Source organism: Ostrea edulis, chromosome 10, assembly GCF_947568905.1.
Source record: "Ostrea edulis chromosome 10, xbOstEdul1.1, whole genome shotgun sequence".
Classification (NCBI taxonomy): Eukaryota; Metazoa; Mollusca; class Bivalvia; order Ostreida; family Ostreidae; genus Ostrea; species Ostrea edulis.
In genome coordinates, this window is record NC_079173.1 from 36,872,383 (window position 1) to 36,892,306 (window position 19,924).

Here is a 19,924-nt window from a genome sequence, read left to right on the forward strand (position 1 = left end):
ATTATGAATTAGAATCTGAACACTTTTGTACATAACAATATTTGCTTATAAAGAGCCCAATCACATTGTAGACTTATGGTTCTTGAGAAACTGTTCAATCATTTAAAATATTTGTCGATGTAGGTGTAAACATTGAACTTTAACATTGACGCCAAATAAAAATTAATGGACATTTACTTGTTTGATCGTTGCCATTCTCTGATTTTAGAATGAGAATGACTATCCTTTGTTAGATATTTCGATAATGATTTCGTGTTCAATGCCATCTCCACATTGTTCAGTCATATTTTGCGGATAGTACAACTAAGTACTTGTCTTCACAAGAATTCAACTGAACTCAAGGTTCGAATAAAATGGACAGTACATCATCATTTAAAGTTGATTAACCCATGTTTTTGATAGAATGTCTAAATATGTCTTAAGTGATAGAGGCTGTAACGCATTGTTATTGATGTGGCTTTATAATAAATGCAATGCTATGATTACCACAGCTACCGTTCCTTATGAATATTATGGGTATTTCAGATTGACACAAAAGGAGAGACTAATGCAGCAGTGATCAATCTCATAACATTTTATATCAAATCAATGATAAGGCCATTCTTTATATTCTAGGCACCTGATCCCACCTCTGTCCTCATCCAGGGTCCGTGTTTGCCCAACTCTCTATTTTGTATTGCTTTCAGGAGTTATGGAATTGATCGCTGTTCGTTATATTCACCTTTCATTAAGGTCTCGACGTACACCCGTATGGATTGGTATATGTGTCATAATATTGCTTGTGAGAAGTTTTGTCATCTTCAGAAGCAACATGTGGTTAAATCTAACACAGCTGACACGTTTTCATCTATTAGAAAAAAAATGACCATTTTTATGTAAAGTACTACCCCATTTTCCGTTAAAATGATACAAGTGTTGTGTAGATAAATATACATCTTTTTAGCTTGTATGAAACCTTCACATAATGAATGTTCATCATCAAATTTAATCCACATAGAATGATAGCACAGTTGCCCTGGAAACGTATTGAGCAACACGTATAAATATATGTTAAAACAGTACTTTGATATATTTGAAATAAATTTCTTTGAAATGCTTATTGAGGCAGAGAAACAACAACAACAGGCGAAACTACTTTAAACTTTATTTGGTGAGTGAAAAGAATTTGTTGGATGCCAATCGGAAGATATCTGAGCTACTCTACACAAATGCAACTTCAATCAACAAAGAAAATGCAACAAGTTCAAAATTGACCGACCCGGGTTAACCACGAATAGTTGCTTGTTATAGTATGTTAGATTAACCCAATAGTTTGCGCAATTACGCAATCAGTTTTGTTAATATTTACAAAATGTACGGCCATAGTTTAATTGCACAAAACAGATTAAAGCAGATGCAAATTCACTGGCAACTTACCAATACACATTGAATCAGTTAAGTTGGTATGCTGCACAAAATTAGCAGGTAGCAGCATAGCGTCTCGTATACTACATGTAAAACAGAGAACGGGTACTTGGGGGGGGGGGGGACCAGCAGCCAGTATCATAACTTTAAAATACATTATGACATGGGGTGAATGGGTGGGGTTTTGGAAAGATTGCACAGGAAAGGTTAAGATAACTAACAGTGATCAATCTCAAAACCCTATAAGGAATGCAAACTAGAGAGTTAGACAAACATGAACCCCTGGATATACCAAAGGTGGGATCAGGTACCTAGGAGGAGTAAGCAATCCCTGTCGAACGGGCACATCCACCATGGGCCCTATGTCTTCATGAGGTAAACGTAGTAATTCGTAGTCAAAATCAGTGCACAAAGAATACAATGTTTATTCACAAAAAACATACTTCTCAAATTATTTTTTGGACTAATCTGAATGAGAGTAACATTAGAAAGGAGGCTGATTCCAAGGCGATCTACTGTAAGCAATACAAAATAGAGAGTTGGGCCAACACACCAAAGGTGGGATCAGGTGCCCAGGAGGAGTAAGCATCCCCTGTCGACCGGTTACACCCACCGTGAGCCCTATATCTTGATCAGGTTAACGGAGTTATCCGTAGTCAAAATCAGTGTGCTAAGAACGGCCTGACAATCAGTATGAAACACATCAGACAGCCCAATGATAGGTTGTAATGGCAAACTAGCTCGTTATAACGACCATAGAATTTGCGAAATGCTGACTTTAAACGAGACTGCTGAAATTTTTGCATCATCAACTTGTTTGTCAGTAGCCTGTCTCGTACAAAATAGAAAATAATCGCTTTTACTCAATATCTATATACTTATAGTTTATATATTTGTTGTAGATTCAGTCTTCTGGAAGACAGTGAAAGCCGATTCCCAATGGATGGATTATCCAGTCTGGTGTATATTCCTCCTAAAGTAGAAGTACATCAATTATTCACAAAATTAACTGTCATAGATTGATATTTTCTACGTGTATTATTGTAAATAAATTTAATGAGATTGTCAGTGTTGAGAGAGAAGAAACGGCTCGCTTGATCATAAATCTAATTCTAATTTAGTAAAGATAGAAACATTAGCTCCGGAAAGCTTTTTTCCAACTACATATAGATGCAGACCGTGAGGTGTACTACTACACCAGTGAATCTCGTTATGATTATCTCACTACATGATTTCATCGCGATTTTCTTTCTAGGTGTCTGTTACTTTTTACAAATTAACTTTCTTTGATGTTGTTTATGTGTTTAGTCATTGGACATGCTCATAAAACCTTTTCTTAAGGTGGCAGTCTGAATTAAGTAGTACAATTTGAAAAGAGGTTGCATTATATTCTACATCTTTTTCAGTATATCTATATTAATTCAATTATGTATTTTGTGAAACAAACTTTACTGTCGTAATCGGGGGAGATATGGTGGTCAGTAAATGACAAAGCCGGGAAAGGGGAGATGGTGGTACCGACATGCGCTAGCTTAATATTTTTCATGATAAGTTATTATGGTTGTAATATAGTTATGCTTTAGTATAAAGTATAGGAAGCGGTGTGTTCTGAGGAAGACTTACCGATCTCTCTGTAATTCCTGCTTCCTTTGTTATATAAGCCTTTTGATTTTACAAAGTGCTGAGCTCATGACATTGTATATAATATTTTCCGTTTTCCATTCCGTTCTGTCTTCCGTCCCGTTGTCCGTTCCTGCTGTACAATTCTCGCTCCCTTTTCCTTCTGCGGAGTTGTAATTCACGCGTTCGCTGTAACAGGAGATGTTGTTCTAAATCGCTGCTCCCTTCTGTTTCTCTCTAAATCCTGAATCCTCTCAGACATGATGCTGAAAGTGAATAACTTTCTAGCTCCACCGCACTTTCCAACATGGGCAGCTTGAAACGCCCACACCTGACACGTGACTTACAGCTGATCCTGGCCTACACCTGACACCTGCATGATCCCGCTCTTGATAGACTATAATTGTGTGAAACTGTGATCAGACTTTTATAATACTTTAGTAATTGTTCATTTAATATCTGTGTAAACTTTAAAAAATGTTTTTTTCCCTTTAAAACAATGATAAACTCTTTGCATGTTGACCAAATTCAATTCTATAGAACTGGCAAATATCTGAGCTCATTGTAAAAATGAGCTATTTTACGAAACAAAGTAAAAAAAAACTTTCAGAAAATATCCGCTTTTCCGAGAAGTCAAAGCGAAAGTACCCCGTTCAGAGGACTTTAAAAATTCTGTTCAATTTATTGTTCAAATTGTTCATTCAATACATGTGTAAACTTTAAAAAAATGTTTTCATTCTTTCAAACACTGATAAAACTTGGGAAAGTAACACGTAGCCCTATTCCCTGTATTCATGACTTCACCTTAACGTTCTAGCTGGACCGCACTTGGCCCTCGGCAAACTTCACTCGTTAATACCTGCACTATCGACCGCACTTGGCATCCGGTCGGCATGGCTTCCAGCTTACACCTGCCTTCCATCGGACATCTGCAGCTGACATCTGGTGCTCTAGCTTGACTGCACTTGGCACCCGGACTTCTCGACTCGCTCACACCTGCACTATCGACCGCACTCAGTTGAACCCCTATCGACTCCTGCACTGCTGAGCCCGATAGCCTGCAAAAGTGTACTCATTTGAACCCCCTATCTAGTCTCGTTATACTACTTACATACTGCTGACCACGGGGACGATTGCAAAATTGTTTTTGCTAATCCGAGGCCAAATAGCGTATTTGATTATATCAAATTTGATGCATTATTTGATTGATAATCTAATTATACTACAATTATGCATTAGATAAATAATCAGAATTATGAACTCGTACGACATGTTTTGCAATTTTTCGAGAATAATTCGAACAGAGGAAAGTATCAGCTTATGTTAATTCTGAATTGGGTTGCAGAAACATTACTACTCATTTTGCTTTTTACTACGAAGACCTGATACAAAGGATTTATGAATATTTCATGGAACTCGAGCTGCTCATAAACCATTAGTTCGGAAATCGCCTTGAAAAATCCCTAGTGGCAACCCTGGTAATATTTATGCAAATAGAATATTCCTAATATCGATATTATTACTAGTGTTTAGTAAGTACATGTCAGGTGCGTAGCCAGAAAGAAAATGAAGTGTACAGAGTATGACAAGGGGTTTAGGGGTCCGCCTCTGAGAACACCGGAAGCTCCTAGGTTTTACTGATGAAGTAACCTATATTTGTGCATAAAATAAGGGTTTCTTGTCCATGTCCAAAATAAAAAGAATTCACAAAATTATTTTACTATGCCAACTCACTTGGACTAAGACTAACTTAGCATTTGTTTTGTTATGTTGCCCACTTTTTCTTCAGTCCTTTTCGACTGCTACATATGCTAAAGGTTAGTGATAACAAGCAATATCATAATTAGTCTACTACATGTATATATGCTGTACGTTAAAGTGATATTCGACATGATGTTAGATATTAGAAATTCAAAAAGGACTTTACCTTCGATTAAGTGAACATCATGGTGTTTATGGAGTTATTTTGAGGCACAAATATTTGAACGGCAAATATCGCTCTCTTTTTTCCCCCCACTCTCTCAAATGATTTGTACGCAGTTGTGTGTACTTGCGTCTAGGCAGCTACAAGCCTGCATGTAACAGTTACATAAGATATTGATGAAATCTTTATTATTAGATATGATATTATAATACCGTAAGGCATCTCGATAGAACTTGATCAGACAGGAAATTTATAATTTTTGATATCTTCATATAATCTGTTATAACTTATAATATTTTGTTTTGAAAGAGTTATTGAAAATGCCTAGCTAACTCTGATCTTAAAAGATCGATTTATTTTGTCACAGAGTTTGAGATAGGTCTGTATCGTATTGTTACATTACCCCTGTGATATCTCGAAGTTTGTCATAATGAATTAATCAACTCGTGACATGCTTGAGACATAATTATATGTTGTAGAAATAGAAATTAGAGATATTGAAAAATTAAAGAAAATTATGGCATATACTGCTGGACTGAAATGTTTGAGGTGTCTATCAATTATCTTTATAATAAATATGTGTATGGCGGAAATTTGGGAGCCTGTTGAAATAAAAGCAGAGACAAGTTAGATATTTGTTGGGCACATTATTGTGAGTTTATTTTTTTAATAAATATTTCAAAGGATTTCTTGAAATATCAAAACCTATGTATTGCATAAATGTGAGATTCAAAGTAAGAACTTGAAACATATATTTGATGACAACCGATAAGTCAAGGATATATAGAAAATGTGACAAAAATATTGAACTGGATGAGAATTTGTTATAAGTCTAAGATATATAGAAAATGTGACAAAAATATTGAACTGGATGAGAATTGGTAATAAGTCTAAGATATATAGAAAATGTGACAAAAATATTGAACTGGATGAGAATTTGATATAAGTCTAAGATATACAGAAAATGTGACAAAAATATTGAACTGGATGAGAATTTGTTATAATCTTAAGATACTATATAAAAATGTGGCAAATTGAAACGTATACAAGATATCCATCTTTGCTCATTACATGAGGAATTGCTACATCTTTGTTTTTAGAAAATGTGAGAAATTGCGATACCACACGTTGATGAGTACTATGTACTAACTTTGTTTTAAATTTACATAACACAAATAATCACTGCAGTGCATTTTACTAAATTCATGTACATGTATGTTAGTCTCTTTTATTATGTCAGTTTTGAAGATATATGTGTATTATCATTCATGTTTTTATGAAACTCGTAGAAGATTGAAATATGATTGATGTAAATAATAATTGTATTTTTAGTGTCATATGAACTTAAGTAGAAACGTTTTTGGTGAATTTTAAAGTCTATGCTTTTGGATGTCGTTGGTATATCCCCTTGCACTTGTAAAGCGAACTGGGCAATCTTCATGTTAACAAATGAGTTCTTTCTACTCATGTTGATAAGCTGCATTCACTTATAGAGTTATCAATTTTACACAAGTATAGAGTTATCAATTTTGCACAAGCATAATGAACATTTTTAAATAACTTCCTAAAGTATCTGTATTTCTCTGGCGTGTTTGGATTCACAAATTCTCCAATCTGATTTTGAATTGGAATCAACCTCATTATTAATTACAAAATAATACCTCTACTTTCATGTTTCGATTGCTACCAGTAATTATGCACTGAACGCTGTAGTACAAGTCCTAAATATGCTTACTTTTGTACATCTAAATGATTTCTGGAAAGGGGAATAAAGTGTTTCATAGCCCTTCATTATTATGGTGGTGTGTTTTGACATGAATATTTGTGGCACTTTTTACATTGTACTTAATATATGTAACCAATATGTATATTTTTCTTTTTTGTGTCCAGTTGTTTGTTTCCTATCAAACTTAGTTTCATTTTAGTTGTATTTCAAAAATGTTTCATGCATTTTAAAACTAGAACACAGAAGTTATTTATAAAATATGTAGTTGTGAATGATAGGCTTGAAATTTTCCACTTATTTCTATTGCATTTGGTCAGCGTCCGTGGTGCGTTAACACATTGAACACTTTTAACTTCCAATAACTACCAGTCAAATTCTTTTCAAATTTTCGAACACTGTCAAAACCTTACCAGTCTTCAAAAATCTTCATCTCTACAACCTCACATCTATAAGAAAAAAATAATTGCTTAGTCGTGTAGAGCAGGGAGGCCTTCACCAAAATGGTAAATTTCATGAACTTTAGTAAACTCCAGGATCGGGCCAAACTTGTTATATGTAGTGTTTAAGTGTAAAACATTTCAATAGCATCTTCTTTAATGTTATTGATACTAAATTCAGACTAAATAGATATATTTAGAATAAACCGGTAGCCCTTTACCAAAATTGTAAATTTCATGTTCCCAGATGTAGATTTTTCGTTTACGGATGAGGCCAAAATTGTTATAATTGCTTCTGTTTATCAACGTCATATACAGTTTATATCATAATATGTTTAACGGTTCAGGACATTGTTTCCCATTCATATCTGTTTTTCCTTACAGAACATGTATTATTTAGTTGTGTGAAAATAAAGAATGCATGAACTTCTGTTGTTCCTTTTCATTCTCATTTCATACAAAATTTAGTTCCGTGGTGATCCGGGTTAGAATAGGTCCTCAGTACCCCTTGCTTGTCGTAAGAGGCGACTAAATGGGGCTGTCCTTTGAATGAGACCGCAAAAACCGAGGTCCTTTGTCACAGCAGGTGTGGCATGATAAAGATCCTTCCCTGCTCAATGACCATAAGCGCCGAGCATAGGCCTAAGTTTTGCAGCCCTTCGCCGGCAATGGTTACGTCTTCCTATGAATGAAAAATTCTTGAGTGGGACGTTAAACAATATACAATCAGACAGAATTTATGAAGTCAGATTAGCGCTTTTCAGTACTATCAGTACTTTGATTTTTTTATTGCGTAGACCCCGAAGATACTACTGGGAAAAATAAGCTTGCGCATATACATTTTTACTGGAGCTAATCGGAACATCAGTCGACTTTTTCCAAAAATTAGAGAATAGCATATTCCGGATGTTACGGAAAAGGCTTTGTATTGCACCGAATTTTGATGACGCAGCCTTTATTTATAGATTGGATCCCAACAGGTAGTACGTGCCCGTTCATGGTAATCAAGAATAGAATCAGCTACGCTCATTATTAAAAGGTTGTGCATATCATCTGATAAGTTAAAAATGCATTCAAATTTGTTTATCTCGAACATTACTTTAATTGTGTTACGGTTCGGTCCTTCGGTATACTTTAAATCAGACAGAGAGCCTTTGGCAGGATTCCAACATACAATAACTTTTAGCGGCAGAGCGTGTAGACCATGGGCTAGGAAAGGTAATGGGGAACCCCCCAAAATGTTTGCAAACAAGTGTTTTTCGAAAGTACATAGTCCCTTGATTATAAATCAGGTTGTTTGACATTTCTAAGTGGGGGAGGGGACAGAGCGTTTACGAGTTTTGGGGGGAAAACCATGAAATGTGTACAAATGATAAAAGAGACTGGAGAAACTGTTATTGACATTTACGAACAAGTATTTTGTGAATTTTTATAAACTTTTGATTATATATCAGGTTGTTTGACATAAATATGTGGGAACATTCGAGTTTTGGGGCTAAACATAAATTTTTCTTTAAAGATCGACGAAATATGAAAACCTTCTTCAGATCCTATATAGATATGTACTTTTGAAAATAGTTATTTTCTGAAAACATGTAACCTTTTAACTGTAAATACCATTGTTTGCATGGAGATCTTTAAAAGTGTTGGGGCTAAGAACATGAAATTCGTAAAACTGGGAAAACTCTTCAGATCCAATATCCGTATATGTTATTGACATTCACAAACAAGTATTTTGTGAACGTAAGTGACCCTTTGATTATACTAAAATGCATATCAGGTTGTTTGACCTTAACATGGGGACATTTACGGGTTTTGGGGCTAAAACATGGTGTGTGTTTTTCTTTAAAAAATCGACGAAAATGCTAATATTCTTCAGATAATACATAGAAAATATGGACGTTTGAAAAAAATAATAGCTGAAAACTGGAAACACTCTTAGGATCCGATATACGAGGATATGATATTGGCATTTGCAAACAAGTACTTTGTGAACGTATGTAACCCTTTGTTTATGCAAAATTGTATATCAAGTTGTTTGGCATAAATACGTGGGAACATTTACGGGGTTTTGGGATAAAACATGATTGTTTTCTTAAAAAATTGACGAAAAATGGAAAACTTCTTCAGTTCATATCTATAATCAATATGGAACTTTGAAAACAAGAATTTTCTTACCTGTCTAACCCTTTAATTGTATAGGAATGGGGTTAAACCAGATGCTTTGGGAAAAGGCAGGTTGCGCATGTGTGTACGTTTTTACCGGCTGCTAAGAGGAAAACCTCTTTAGCTTGATGACGCTACCTTTATTTATAGATCAGAACCTTACAGGATAGCATGGGACCGTGCACATGTTGGGTGGGGTGGTTGGTTCCTTTTTTACGACAAGCAAGGGGTACTGAGGACCTATTTTAACCCGGATCCCCATGGGAGAGAGGAGTCGGCTTGGGCACGGGTACGTTAAGGCAGGTTATGAAAATTTTTACTGCGATAAAGTCCGCGAAACAATGTGACATCATAATTGAAATAAGTATATCACAAAGTATATATTAAATTCCGATTTTATTTTTTATTTAAGTTTTATTTATGCATAAAATAAACCATGCAGCTACTAAGATCCAACGAAATTCGAAATGCTATACTGCTGTTGTGTAATTTCTGTCTGATCGATATGAAAGTAAACTGATGACGTCATGACTATACATCGAGTGACGTTGACACATGCAAGGAATTTGTTTATGTGTGCCATGCAAATATCGACAAAATGTGGAGTATTTGAAATATATGACATGGAATATATGGAATATATATGTGAAACGCTGAGAAGTTATTGATATTAAGAAGGTATGCTGATATCATTCATTGAAAATTTTGTTTAACAGAGAAAACATTCCATTTAGCATGTCGATCCGATTTTCCTCTGTCACAGACTGAAATAAAACTGCAAAAGTAACACATTAGGCCGCATACTTTTAGAGACTTTTTATACACCGTTTGAAAGGTCATAAACTAATGTACACGGCAATTACTGATAGAATCGTCTGTTAAGAAAACTTGTAAAGAAAACTACATAGCATCAGTGCAAAATGTAAAACATGGGCTAGATGGTCATTGTTTCGTGTTTAAATGTTCAGTAATTATTTCTTATTGAAAGTGGTAGGATTCTATCAGTAATTCTGATATAACATGGGTATTTTACCGTCATTATCGCCAGTTAGACCAATATTTAAATCTTGGGATAATGTGTTACTTTTACATTTTCTATTAAGGTACCTCCATGATCTATTTATAACAGTCATGCAATGACGTCATACGGAAGTTCATGTTTGTCATGTTGTTATGATACAAAATGTTCTCATGTAAACAACCAAAATAGTTTTTAAGAGTTAGTAGCTCCCTCTCTCTGTGTAAGACAGATTTTCAAAATTATGCAGTTTACGTGCATAAATGAAGCATGACCTGCCTTAACATACCCGCGGGGATGTACGAGCCGTACATCTATAAAATTATCATACATTTATAGAATTATGGCGATTAGGAATGTTTCATACACGTTTTTCAAGAGAAATAGAAAACTTGTTTGCGACAAACAGTTTTAGTGTTCTTAAGAAAATACGATTAATATTATGGAGTTTAATTTATTCATTGATATATTTTATATCCATCACATCCATTATACCAATACATGTATATCATTTTGTACTCTAACATCAAGTCTTAGACTTATTTGCATGTTTGAAGATTTTTTATTAAGTTCTTGTCACACTTTCCAAATGCAATTCTGATAGGACACAACATTCAAAATTTTGACATTCCAGTTCTATTGCACCAGTTAAATAGACATAGTCTTTTAAAGGACTTTGAGGAAGCAGTTCAAGGTTGTATTGACACACTGAAGCTTGCGAGAAAGGTCATCCCAAAAACTGATGTTGGAAACTATAAGCAAGATAATCTTGTTCAGAAACTTTTAGGAGAGACCTATGATGCCCATAATGCCATTGGGGATGTACTATCACTCCAAAAATTGTTTACCTTGAAGTTAAAATCACAATGTAAGAATGAGAACATATTTTACTTGTCTTATCATAAATGTAAGGAATCTTTGGACCCCCTTGTTACAGATAAAGTTATTTCTACTATAACACAAAGGAAACTTCTGGGACTTTCTTTATCGTTGCCTAAACTGAAGGTTATTGACTTACGATATCCTAACAATGGTATTCATAACGTGTTTAGTGAGAACTTGCAAGATTCTAAGAAACCGAGAGTGTCAAAGTCAAAATCTGTCATTGGAAAAGTTGTACAGTATTTGTCAAATCTATAAGACTGTTATTTTTTAAATTTTGTGTTTATAAAATTTAGATCGTGTGTTTTTATATATATGCATACTGTATCTATGTATCAATTTCTCAAAGGCTGTTCATGTGATGTGAAAATGAGCCATATACATGTGGTACACACACATTGTTTCTATTGAATGAAGCAAAGTTCATGCAAAGTATTATCAAATTAGATTTCATTTGAGATGTTTATTTTCAATTAAATATAAAGATGTTATCTTTGGTTACGTTAAATCTTTGCAATGATTCTTGTTTTCCATTTCAAGGGAGTACCTTTACATTATTGGCTCTGGGATAAAAATAGATGTGAAAACCTTTGGTCAAAGAAATATGCATTAAAGTGCCGTTACGTTAAATCTTTGCAATGATTCTTGTTGTCCATTTTAAGGGGGTACCTTTACATTATTGGCTCTGGTATAATAATAGATGTGAAGACATGGGCTTCTTTTATTGTTTTCTGTTAAACATATGTTTATTCTTAATTAAGTATAAGAATTTTATGCTTTGGTCAGAGAAATATGCATTAAAGTGCCGTTATGTTCAATTTTGGCAATGATTCTCATTGTCGATTTCATTGGGGTACCTTTATATTATTGGCTCTGGGATAATAATAGATGTGAAGACCTGTGATTCTTTTATTGTTTTCTATTAAACAGATGTTCATTCTTAATCAAGTATAAGAATTTTATGCTTTGGTCAAAGAAATATGCATTAAAGTGCCGTTATGTTCAATTTTGGCAATGATTCTCGTTGTCAATTTCATTGGGGGTACCTTTACATTATTGGCCCTGAGATAAAAATAAATGTGATGACATGTGATTTTTTTTTATTGTTTGTTGTTAAACAGATGTTTATTCTTAATTTACTATCAAATTTAAATGTTTGTGTCAGAGGAATTTCCATAAAAATGACATGATGTCCAATTTTCTCAATGATTCTTGTTGTACAATTTTTGTGAGAATGAGGCATATATTATGTAAAATTTTCTTTTAGTGCTTTCCATTCATAAAAACAAATGTATATATACTTTCAGGTAAATAATTAGAACAACCATGTGTAATATAATGACTATTGTACTATTTTTACACAAGTTGTAGCTTAAAATGTCATAATTGGTAAAAATGCTAAAAAACTGTTAACAGATGATAGGGGGTATACATGTTTGATAGGCTGGTTTAGTAAATCTGATGTGATTAGACCTTTATTTTGTTGTTGTTTTCTTTTGCTGGAATGTTTGTCTGTATAATAAACACAATTCTGACAGGATTTATCAGATAAAATGAAAAGTAAGGAGCTACCTTAAAACACATTTAATTTAAACTTAGAATATTAAGTTTCTGAAATAAAAACTCACTCTTGAGAGATTGAGAAAAGAAAAAATGCAAGGTCATTTAATAAGGTCACGTGCTAGATGGGTGGAAGAGGGTGAAAAACAAACGAAATATTTTTGTAACTTAGAATCACGTAACTACATTAATAAAGTTATTAAAAGGGTAGATATTGAAGGACAATGTACTGTTATGATCAGTTTGAAATTTTAAACAAAGTTCAAACCTTTTATAAAAATCTATATGCAAATAGAGATTCGGAACTTATTGACTTAGATCTCAATGATATCATTGATCATTTTGAAATTAAAAAACTTGATGAAAACTCAATAAACGCCCTTGAAAATGATATTGTAGAGAGTGAAGTTTTCAATGTCCTAAAAAATATGAAAAATAATAAATCACCAGGTAGCGATTGTTTCACTGCTGAGTTTTTTAAATTCTTTTGGAAAGACTTAAAATGTTATATTCTAAGAGCAATCAATTGTATTTTTAAAAACAAAGAACTGCCAATTTCGCAAAGACTTGGTATTGTTACATGTATACCCAAAGGTGATAAACCTAGACAATATTTAAAAAACTGGCGTCCATTAACTCTGTTGAATGTCTTATATAAACTAATATCTGGGTGTTTAAGCAACAGGGTGAAATCTTCATTAGATGTAATTATTTCAGATACACAGTCTGGTTTTATGAAAGGTAGATATATAGGCGAAAACACAAGATTTATTTATGATTTAATGTCTTATACTGAATCCAACAAAATACCAGGTCTCTTAGTGCTAGTTGATTTTGAAAAAGCATTTGATTCAGTATCATGGTGTTTTATGTATAAAGTATTGAATTACTTTGCTTTTGGGAAAAGATTTGTTGAATGGATTAAAATTTTGAACACAAACTTCAACGCATCAGTTCTACAAGATGGGCAGTTATCTGACCAAATTCATATTCAAAGAGGTTGTAGACAGGGAGATCCCATTGCTCCGTACTTGTTTCTTCTTTGTGCTGAGATCCTTGCCATCCTTGTGAAGCAAAATAAAGACATAAAAGGTATCACCATCTCTCAAAGAGAGCATAAAATTTCTCAATATGCCGACGATACTTCGCTTGCCCTTGACGGTTCACCAACATCATTGTTTGCAGCTCTAGATACTTTAGATTTCTTTTCAAAATTATCTGGGTTGAATATAAACAGTTCTAAAACAAAAATTATTTGGATTGGATCTAAAAAAAAAAATTAAAACCAAGTCTTTCACCATCCAAGATGGAAGCTAGCTTGGGGATCAACAAGTTTTTCTTTACTTGGTATTCAATACTCAGTAGATTTAGAATCTATCACTGAAATAAATTATGACATAGTTCTACCAAAAATCAAGTCTATGATTCAACAATGGAAACGAAGAATTTTCACCCCCATTGGTCGAGTCAGTGTTGTAAAAACTCTTATTTTACCTAAATTTAACCATATATTCATTTCTCTTCCTACTCCCAATACAGAAAAAAATTCTTTGCTGTGTAAAGACGTTTTTGAATTTATATGGAAATCAAAGTGTGACAAGGTAAAAAGATCTGTAGTTACCCAGAACCATCTCTCTGGGGGTTTAAAGATGGTGAACATTGATAACTTCATCAAATCACTTAAATGTTCTTGGATGAAAAGACTGGTAACTACTAGTGATAAACCTTGGTTAGATATATTTTTTGCCATTAATGGAAATGCTGTTGTGAAAAATCTTTTGGATTTTGGAGATTCATATATTTCAAATGTTCTAATGAACAAAACTAATATTTTTTGGAATGATGTTTTTAGCTCATGGCAGCATGTTATGAAGAAAATAGATCAAGATAAGAGTATGAAAAATAAAACGTTCACTATTCCAGTATTGTATAATTCACACATAAACATTGGTGGTAAAGGTATTTTTATAAAAAAAAAAATGGTACCAACAAGGTGTTAAAATTGTTGGAGATTTTTTGTCTGATGAATATACTTTATTATCAAAATCTATGTTTAAACAGAAGTTTCATATCCCTGATATAGATGTGATGCAATATAAGAGTGTTATTTGTGCTCTTTCGAAATGCTTGAAGATTTTGAAAATTGAGAGGACCTGTATGTTAAAAATTTGTCTTCCTTATTTACCATTTTATTTTGAAAATATTCTGCCAAATGTCAGATGTACAAATATTATTTACGATTATATAAACACAACTGAGGTAACTCCTACTTCAATACCAAAGTGGAATGTAGAGTTATCTCCCCATGGTGTCAATGATATATGCAAAAAGGATGCAAACAAAATTTGTTTCAAAACTACATCAGATTCCTCTGTACAGTGGCTACAGTATCAACTTCTTCACAGAATTCTTCCTGTCGGCTACTATCTAAAAAAAAAATCAGATCAAAACATCAGATGTTTGTAACTTGTGTAAAGAAGAAACAGAAACTATTCAACATATGTTTGTGAGTTGCAATGAGGTATTGGATCTTTGGAGAGCTTTAAGTTTGCATATTTACAGGACTACTTCAAAAAGGATTGGTTTTTAATTTTGAAAATATAATTTTAGGAGAATTACCACTTACTAAAGACAACATGAAAATTAACTTTATTATTTTGTATACTAAACAGTATATTTTCAATACCTCATTACAAGGTAAAACACTAAACATTTTAGGTCTTTTAAACCATTTGAAAATAAAATACAGTATTGAAAGGTGTATATCTATTTACAATTCCAATCAATTATTTTTGGAAAAACAATGGAATTTGTGGAACAATATATTTGAACCCACTGAATAGTATATTTTTTACTGCATGTTTTGTATAAATTTATATTTTTTTTGATACTATTATAGCAACCTCAATAATTATTTTTTTGGTATAATTTCAGTTAATTTTGAAGTGTATGAGTGGAGTATGAATGGTTGGTATGAGTGATTATATATCCATTGTACATCTTACCTATAAAAGTATATAATATGATGCAACTTAATTTATATTTGTACAATGGATAATGCTAATAAAAAAAAGTTTCTGAAATAAAAATATTGAATACCTATTAGTGATGCGGTGTTTTATGCTGCGCTCTTTCGACCTATAAGTCAGACAGTTACGTTTGATTAACTCGTGTTGGAATTCCCCTGGCCCGCATGGGGCTATTTTTAGAATGTTTAATTGATGCTTACCCCTAGCCAATTATTTACTTTTAAATGATCTTCTCGCTGTTTTCTTTTACATGCAAATGTTTTCAAGCATGTAATGAGGGAAAAGTTGATAACTTTGAAAACTAATTAATCTGCTTTTAAGTAATTATGTACAAAAATAATACATGAACATCGGATCATCTAGAAAATGTTGAGTTTGTTAAAACTTTATTGCTACTGTAGTAGTGGACACCCAGTCACCACTATTGATATTATATGTTTTTGTTACTTCGCGTTGTGTGTGTGTGTGTGTGTGTGTGTGTGTGTGTGTGTGTGTGTTGTTAACTAAGTAGAATAACTAAATAGGAAAAATAAAGAAATATTAATCAAAAATAGAGGGTGAGACGACTCCTGGTATTTACCTTGCTGCAAGGTTGGCTCAGCAGAAGCCCTGAGCACGGTTGTGTTCGGGTTAAATACCGTTCTTAACACAAGAATGAAAGTATAAGTTACCTGTATTATGATTTGATAATAAATCTAGAAGTAACCACTGAAAAGTTTTGTTATAAAATACGTTTCAAAATAAAAGACAACGCTCTTACGGTTTCATGAAATAAACAACTCGAATACAGAGAGGAATTTACGTAGACAAGTAGAAAATAATGAAATAGAAATAATATACCCTGTACACCGATACTACCACAGTTCCCTCTTAGACAATTACTATATTTTTATTCAAAAAGATATATAATTGAATATAATAAAATTTCTGATTACAGATGATAATAGACAGCAGATAAATTTTAAAGTCCATGTAAATCATTACACAGAATAATTATAGACACAGAATCAGAGATACAGAACCGCTTCAAAAATCTAGTATGGTGCACGTTTCATCCATTATTGTGCAAACAATCTTCCTATTTTCCTTGTCCAACAAACTTTTAATTACTGAAGTACTGTCATTGGTTTTGCCAGGGAAAATGTCTATCACTTCATCTCTGCAGTTTGTCCTATTTCCTCCGCTAATGGAAACGGCGCGATTCTTGGTTTGTGCCCTCCTTCTCCTCCTTTGGGCTTCCATTTTTTCCTACTCCATACTTTCTAAGCGTTCCTCTCTCCAACCACCATCTCAGAATTTCCAGGAATTGAATTATCCTCCACGGCATTTAGAAAGACAACTCTGGAATCAGTGTTTTGAAACAACTTTATTGAACCGCTTTTGAACTTCAATTTCCTTTTTCGGATGAAAATATCCATGTTATTCTTGGCATTTATCACCATATTGTGATAAATGCTTTTAATTCCAGGGCAAGCGCGATAACTCTTTTATCCTTGTTCGCAGTCAAACATTCTTGAAACCACGAATTTCATATACATTGCACAGTATAATTAAGCCCCTCAGAGACGTGATTTATAGATCAAAGTTGCCAGAAGCAGACATCTTTAAGAAATTTAAGAAACAAATCAGACGACATAAATCTATCTGCCATCGAACACTATATGCCACCCAAAACAAGAAAAAAGGGGTAACTCTAGTAACGAGAGGAACAGACCGAAACGAAAAAGTGTTTCATCGAGGCAGTCAGCCAAGGGACACAGTTAGCATACATGCCCGGCAGGAAGCACCAAACCATCAAGCTCCGGTAACGGGCGCGGAACAAGCGGTCACGCAAGTTTGCGTACCTTCAGAGGATGGTGGAGATGCTGGTGGACAGGGTTTGGCCAGTCAGGATCAGTTACGACAGGCAGGTACGAACATTGATTTTGGCAGTAATTTGCACGCCGTGGGAAGTAACTTCACTCATCAGTCGGGCTTAGGTTGTAATGTTGAAAGTCAATGTATTGGGGTGTCTTGATTGGGAAATAGGTGCAAGTTAGTCGCCCATCAGTTGCGTTGAGTATTTGTGACCTCGTAGGCAGTCACGTGCCTATAGCTATCCGAGAAAATATATGGATATTAATTTGGCATTGTTATTGAAAAAGGCCCGCGACCTTATAACTGACCCTTATTGCGCAAGAGAGCTAGTAAAAAATAATGACCAGCTTGTTATTGAAAAACAACACTTGAAAGCTATAAACAACACACACTTGGACAACTGTATTCATTGTCTATATGTCTCTATACCTTGAGAAGTTCCCTGGGAAAGCTCAACAATTTACCAAATACATGCACAATATTAGATTAGCTGCCAGTAGACATTTGGGTTGGTCTAAGTATGACGAACAATTCCGCTTAATAAAGGAACAATACCCTACATCGTCATGGGGGTGAGGTCGATTTCGAGCTATGGCTTATGTTCATATCACTGGCGCAGTTTGAGCAACCTACCGCATTACTATCAGAAAAGGAATTACGCATGGGTAATGCGGGAACCAACTACTCATTTTGAAACACTCGAGGACCCCGTAACAGCTCCTCATATTCAGGGACAAATGACCAGGGTGGTGGGTCCGGAATCAGGCCAAGCCATAACATAGGTAAACTACCAAGGTCAGTGGGCAACTGCTTTGCCTTTTATAAAGGCTCCTGCTCATTTAACCTCTGCGAGTTCAGGCATAGATGTGCAAATTGTGGGGGCCTCACCCCCAAACCAACTGCTCTTCAAGTCAGAATTAGGACGCACACTACCTTGTATGACATCAGATCCACACCCATTAAATGCAGTCAATCGTGTGCTGAATTAAATGCTTATCCTTTTGAGTCCGACAGACTCCAAGTTCTGTATGGTTTCAGGTTTGGTTTTTCATTACATTACGTCGGCCCCAGTACACAAAGGAAAGCTAAAAATCTTAAATCTGCTAGCGAGGACCAGCAAGTCGTTGAGCAAAAACTTGCCAAAAAATTACTTTGGGTAGAATGGCTGGTAATTTCGACATAATTCCTCTCCCCACACTCCGGGTTTCCCCAGTACGCCTTGTACCCAGGAAAGACGGGAACTTTAGATTAATTAATCACTTGCCGTACCCAGACTTCGAATCTGTTAATTATTTTATCGACCCATACATTTGTACAGTTAAATATAGCAATATAGATGAAGCTGTATCAATGGTACAGCTATTGGGACAGGGTGCGCTACTTGCCAAAAACTGACCATAAGAATGTCTTCCGTTTGTTACCTATCTACCCAGGAGACTTTGACCTGCTAGGCATTAAGTTTAAAAACAAATATTATTTTGACAAATGTTTGCCTTTTGGTTCAAAGCTTTCTTGTGCACTATTCAACCATTTTATTACATTTTTACATTGGTTGATATGCAAAATATCAGACAATCAAAATGTCATACATTATCTGGATGATTTCTGGGTCGGGGGAAAATCGAATGATTCTAGTTGTAAGCATACACTGGATACCTTTCATTGTGTCTGTGCTCAACTTGGTGTTCCCATAGTTAATGGCAAGACGGTGAACCCCACATGTTTGACTTTCTTAGGGACAGAATTTGATGCAGTGTCTATGCTTATGCGTTTACCTCAAGCTAAATTAATTGAGCTACGTAATATAATTCAGGACAGCCAAAAAGATTACTTTACGAGATTTGCAATCCATAATAGGGTTATTAAACTTTGCTAGTCAGGTGATTGCATTGGGTAGAGCTTTTATTAGGAGACTCATTGACGCCACCGTAGGTGTTAGGAAAGCTAATTACAAAATAAGAGTAACTTCTAGTAGGAAATTAGTTTTAGAGTTTCTCAATCATTATAATGGTGTGACGCTCTTCCCTGAGAGGCTCTGGGTCTCCAATGATACGGTCCAGTTATTTACTGATAGCGCCGGTGGCATGTCAGGGGGATTTGGTATATTTATTTCACAATAGATGGGCTTTCCGTAGATGGCCTCAGCATTGGTTGGAATCAGGAAGACTGCACGACATGACATTTTTAGAGTTGTTTCCCGTAGTAGCTGCAATATTTGTCTGGGACCAATCGTTGGCTAACAAGAGGATATTATTCCATATTGTTGTGCATATAGTTAATAAACACACTTCTAAATCTGCT

General features: G+C 34.4%; 1 protein-coding gene and 1 long non-coding RNA gene across 4 annotated transcripts in view; one reads left to right on the forward strand and one right to left on the reverse strand.

Moving 5' to 3' along the window:
• LOC130050758 (beta-1,4-N-acetylgalactosaminyltransferase bre-4-like) overlaps window positions 1–7,541 on the forward strand; it is a 51,064-nt gene extending 43,523 nt beyond the window's left edge. For all 3 annotated transcript variants that reach the window (XM_056151209.1, XM_056151210.1, XM_056151208.1), the window contains one exon: window positions 2,307–7,541. In XM_056151209.1, the coding sequence (XP_056007184.1) occupies window positions 2,307–2,427 (121 nt within the window). In that variant the 3' untranslated portion in view covers window positions 2,428–7,541. The remainder of the gene's footprint in view (window positions 1–2,306) is intronic.
• LOC130050761 (uncharacterized) lies at window positions 955–3,990 on the reverse strand. The gene is made up of 3 exons (XR_008799017.1): window positions 3,884–3,990; window positions 3,028–3,421; window positions 955–2,377 (listed from the first exon to the last, which is right to left on the reverse strand). It is a non-coding gene; the product is annotated as an uncharacterized LOC130050761 (long non-coding RNA).
• Window positions 7,542–19,924: the final 12,383 nt, after the last annotated feature.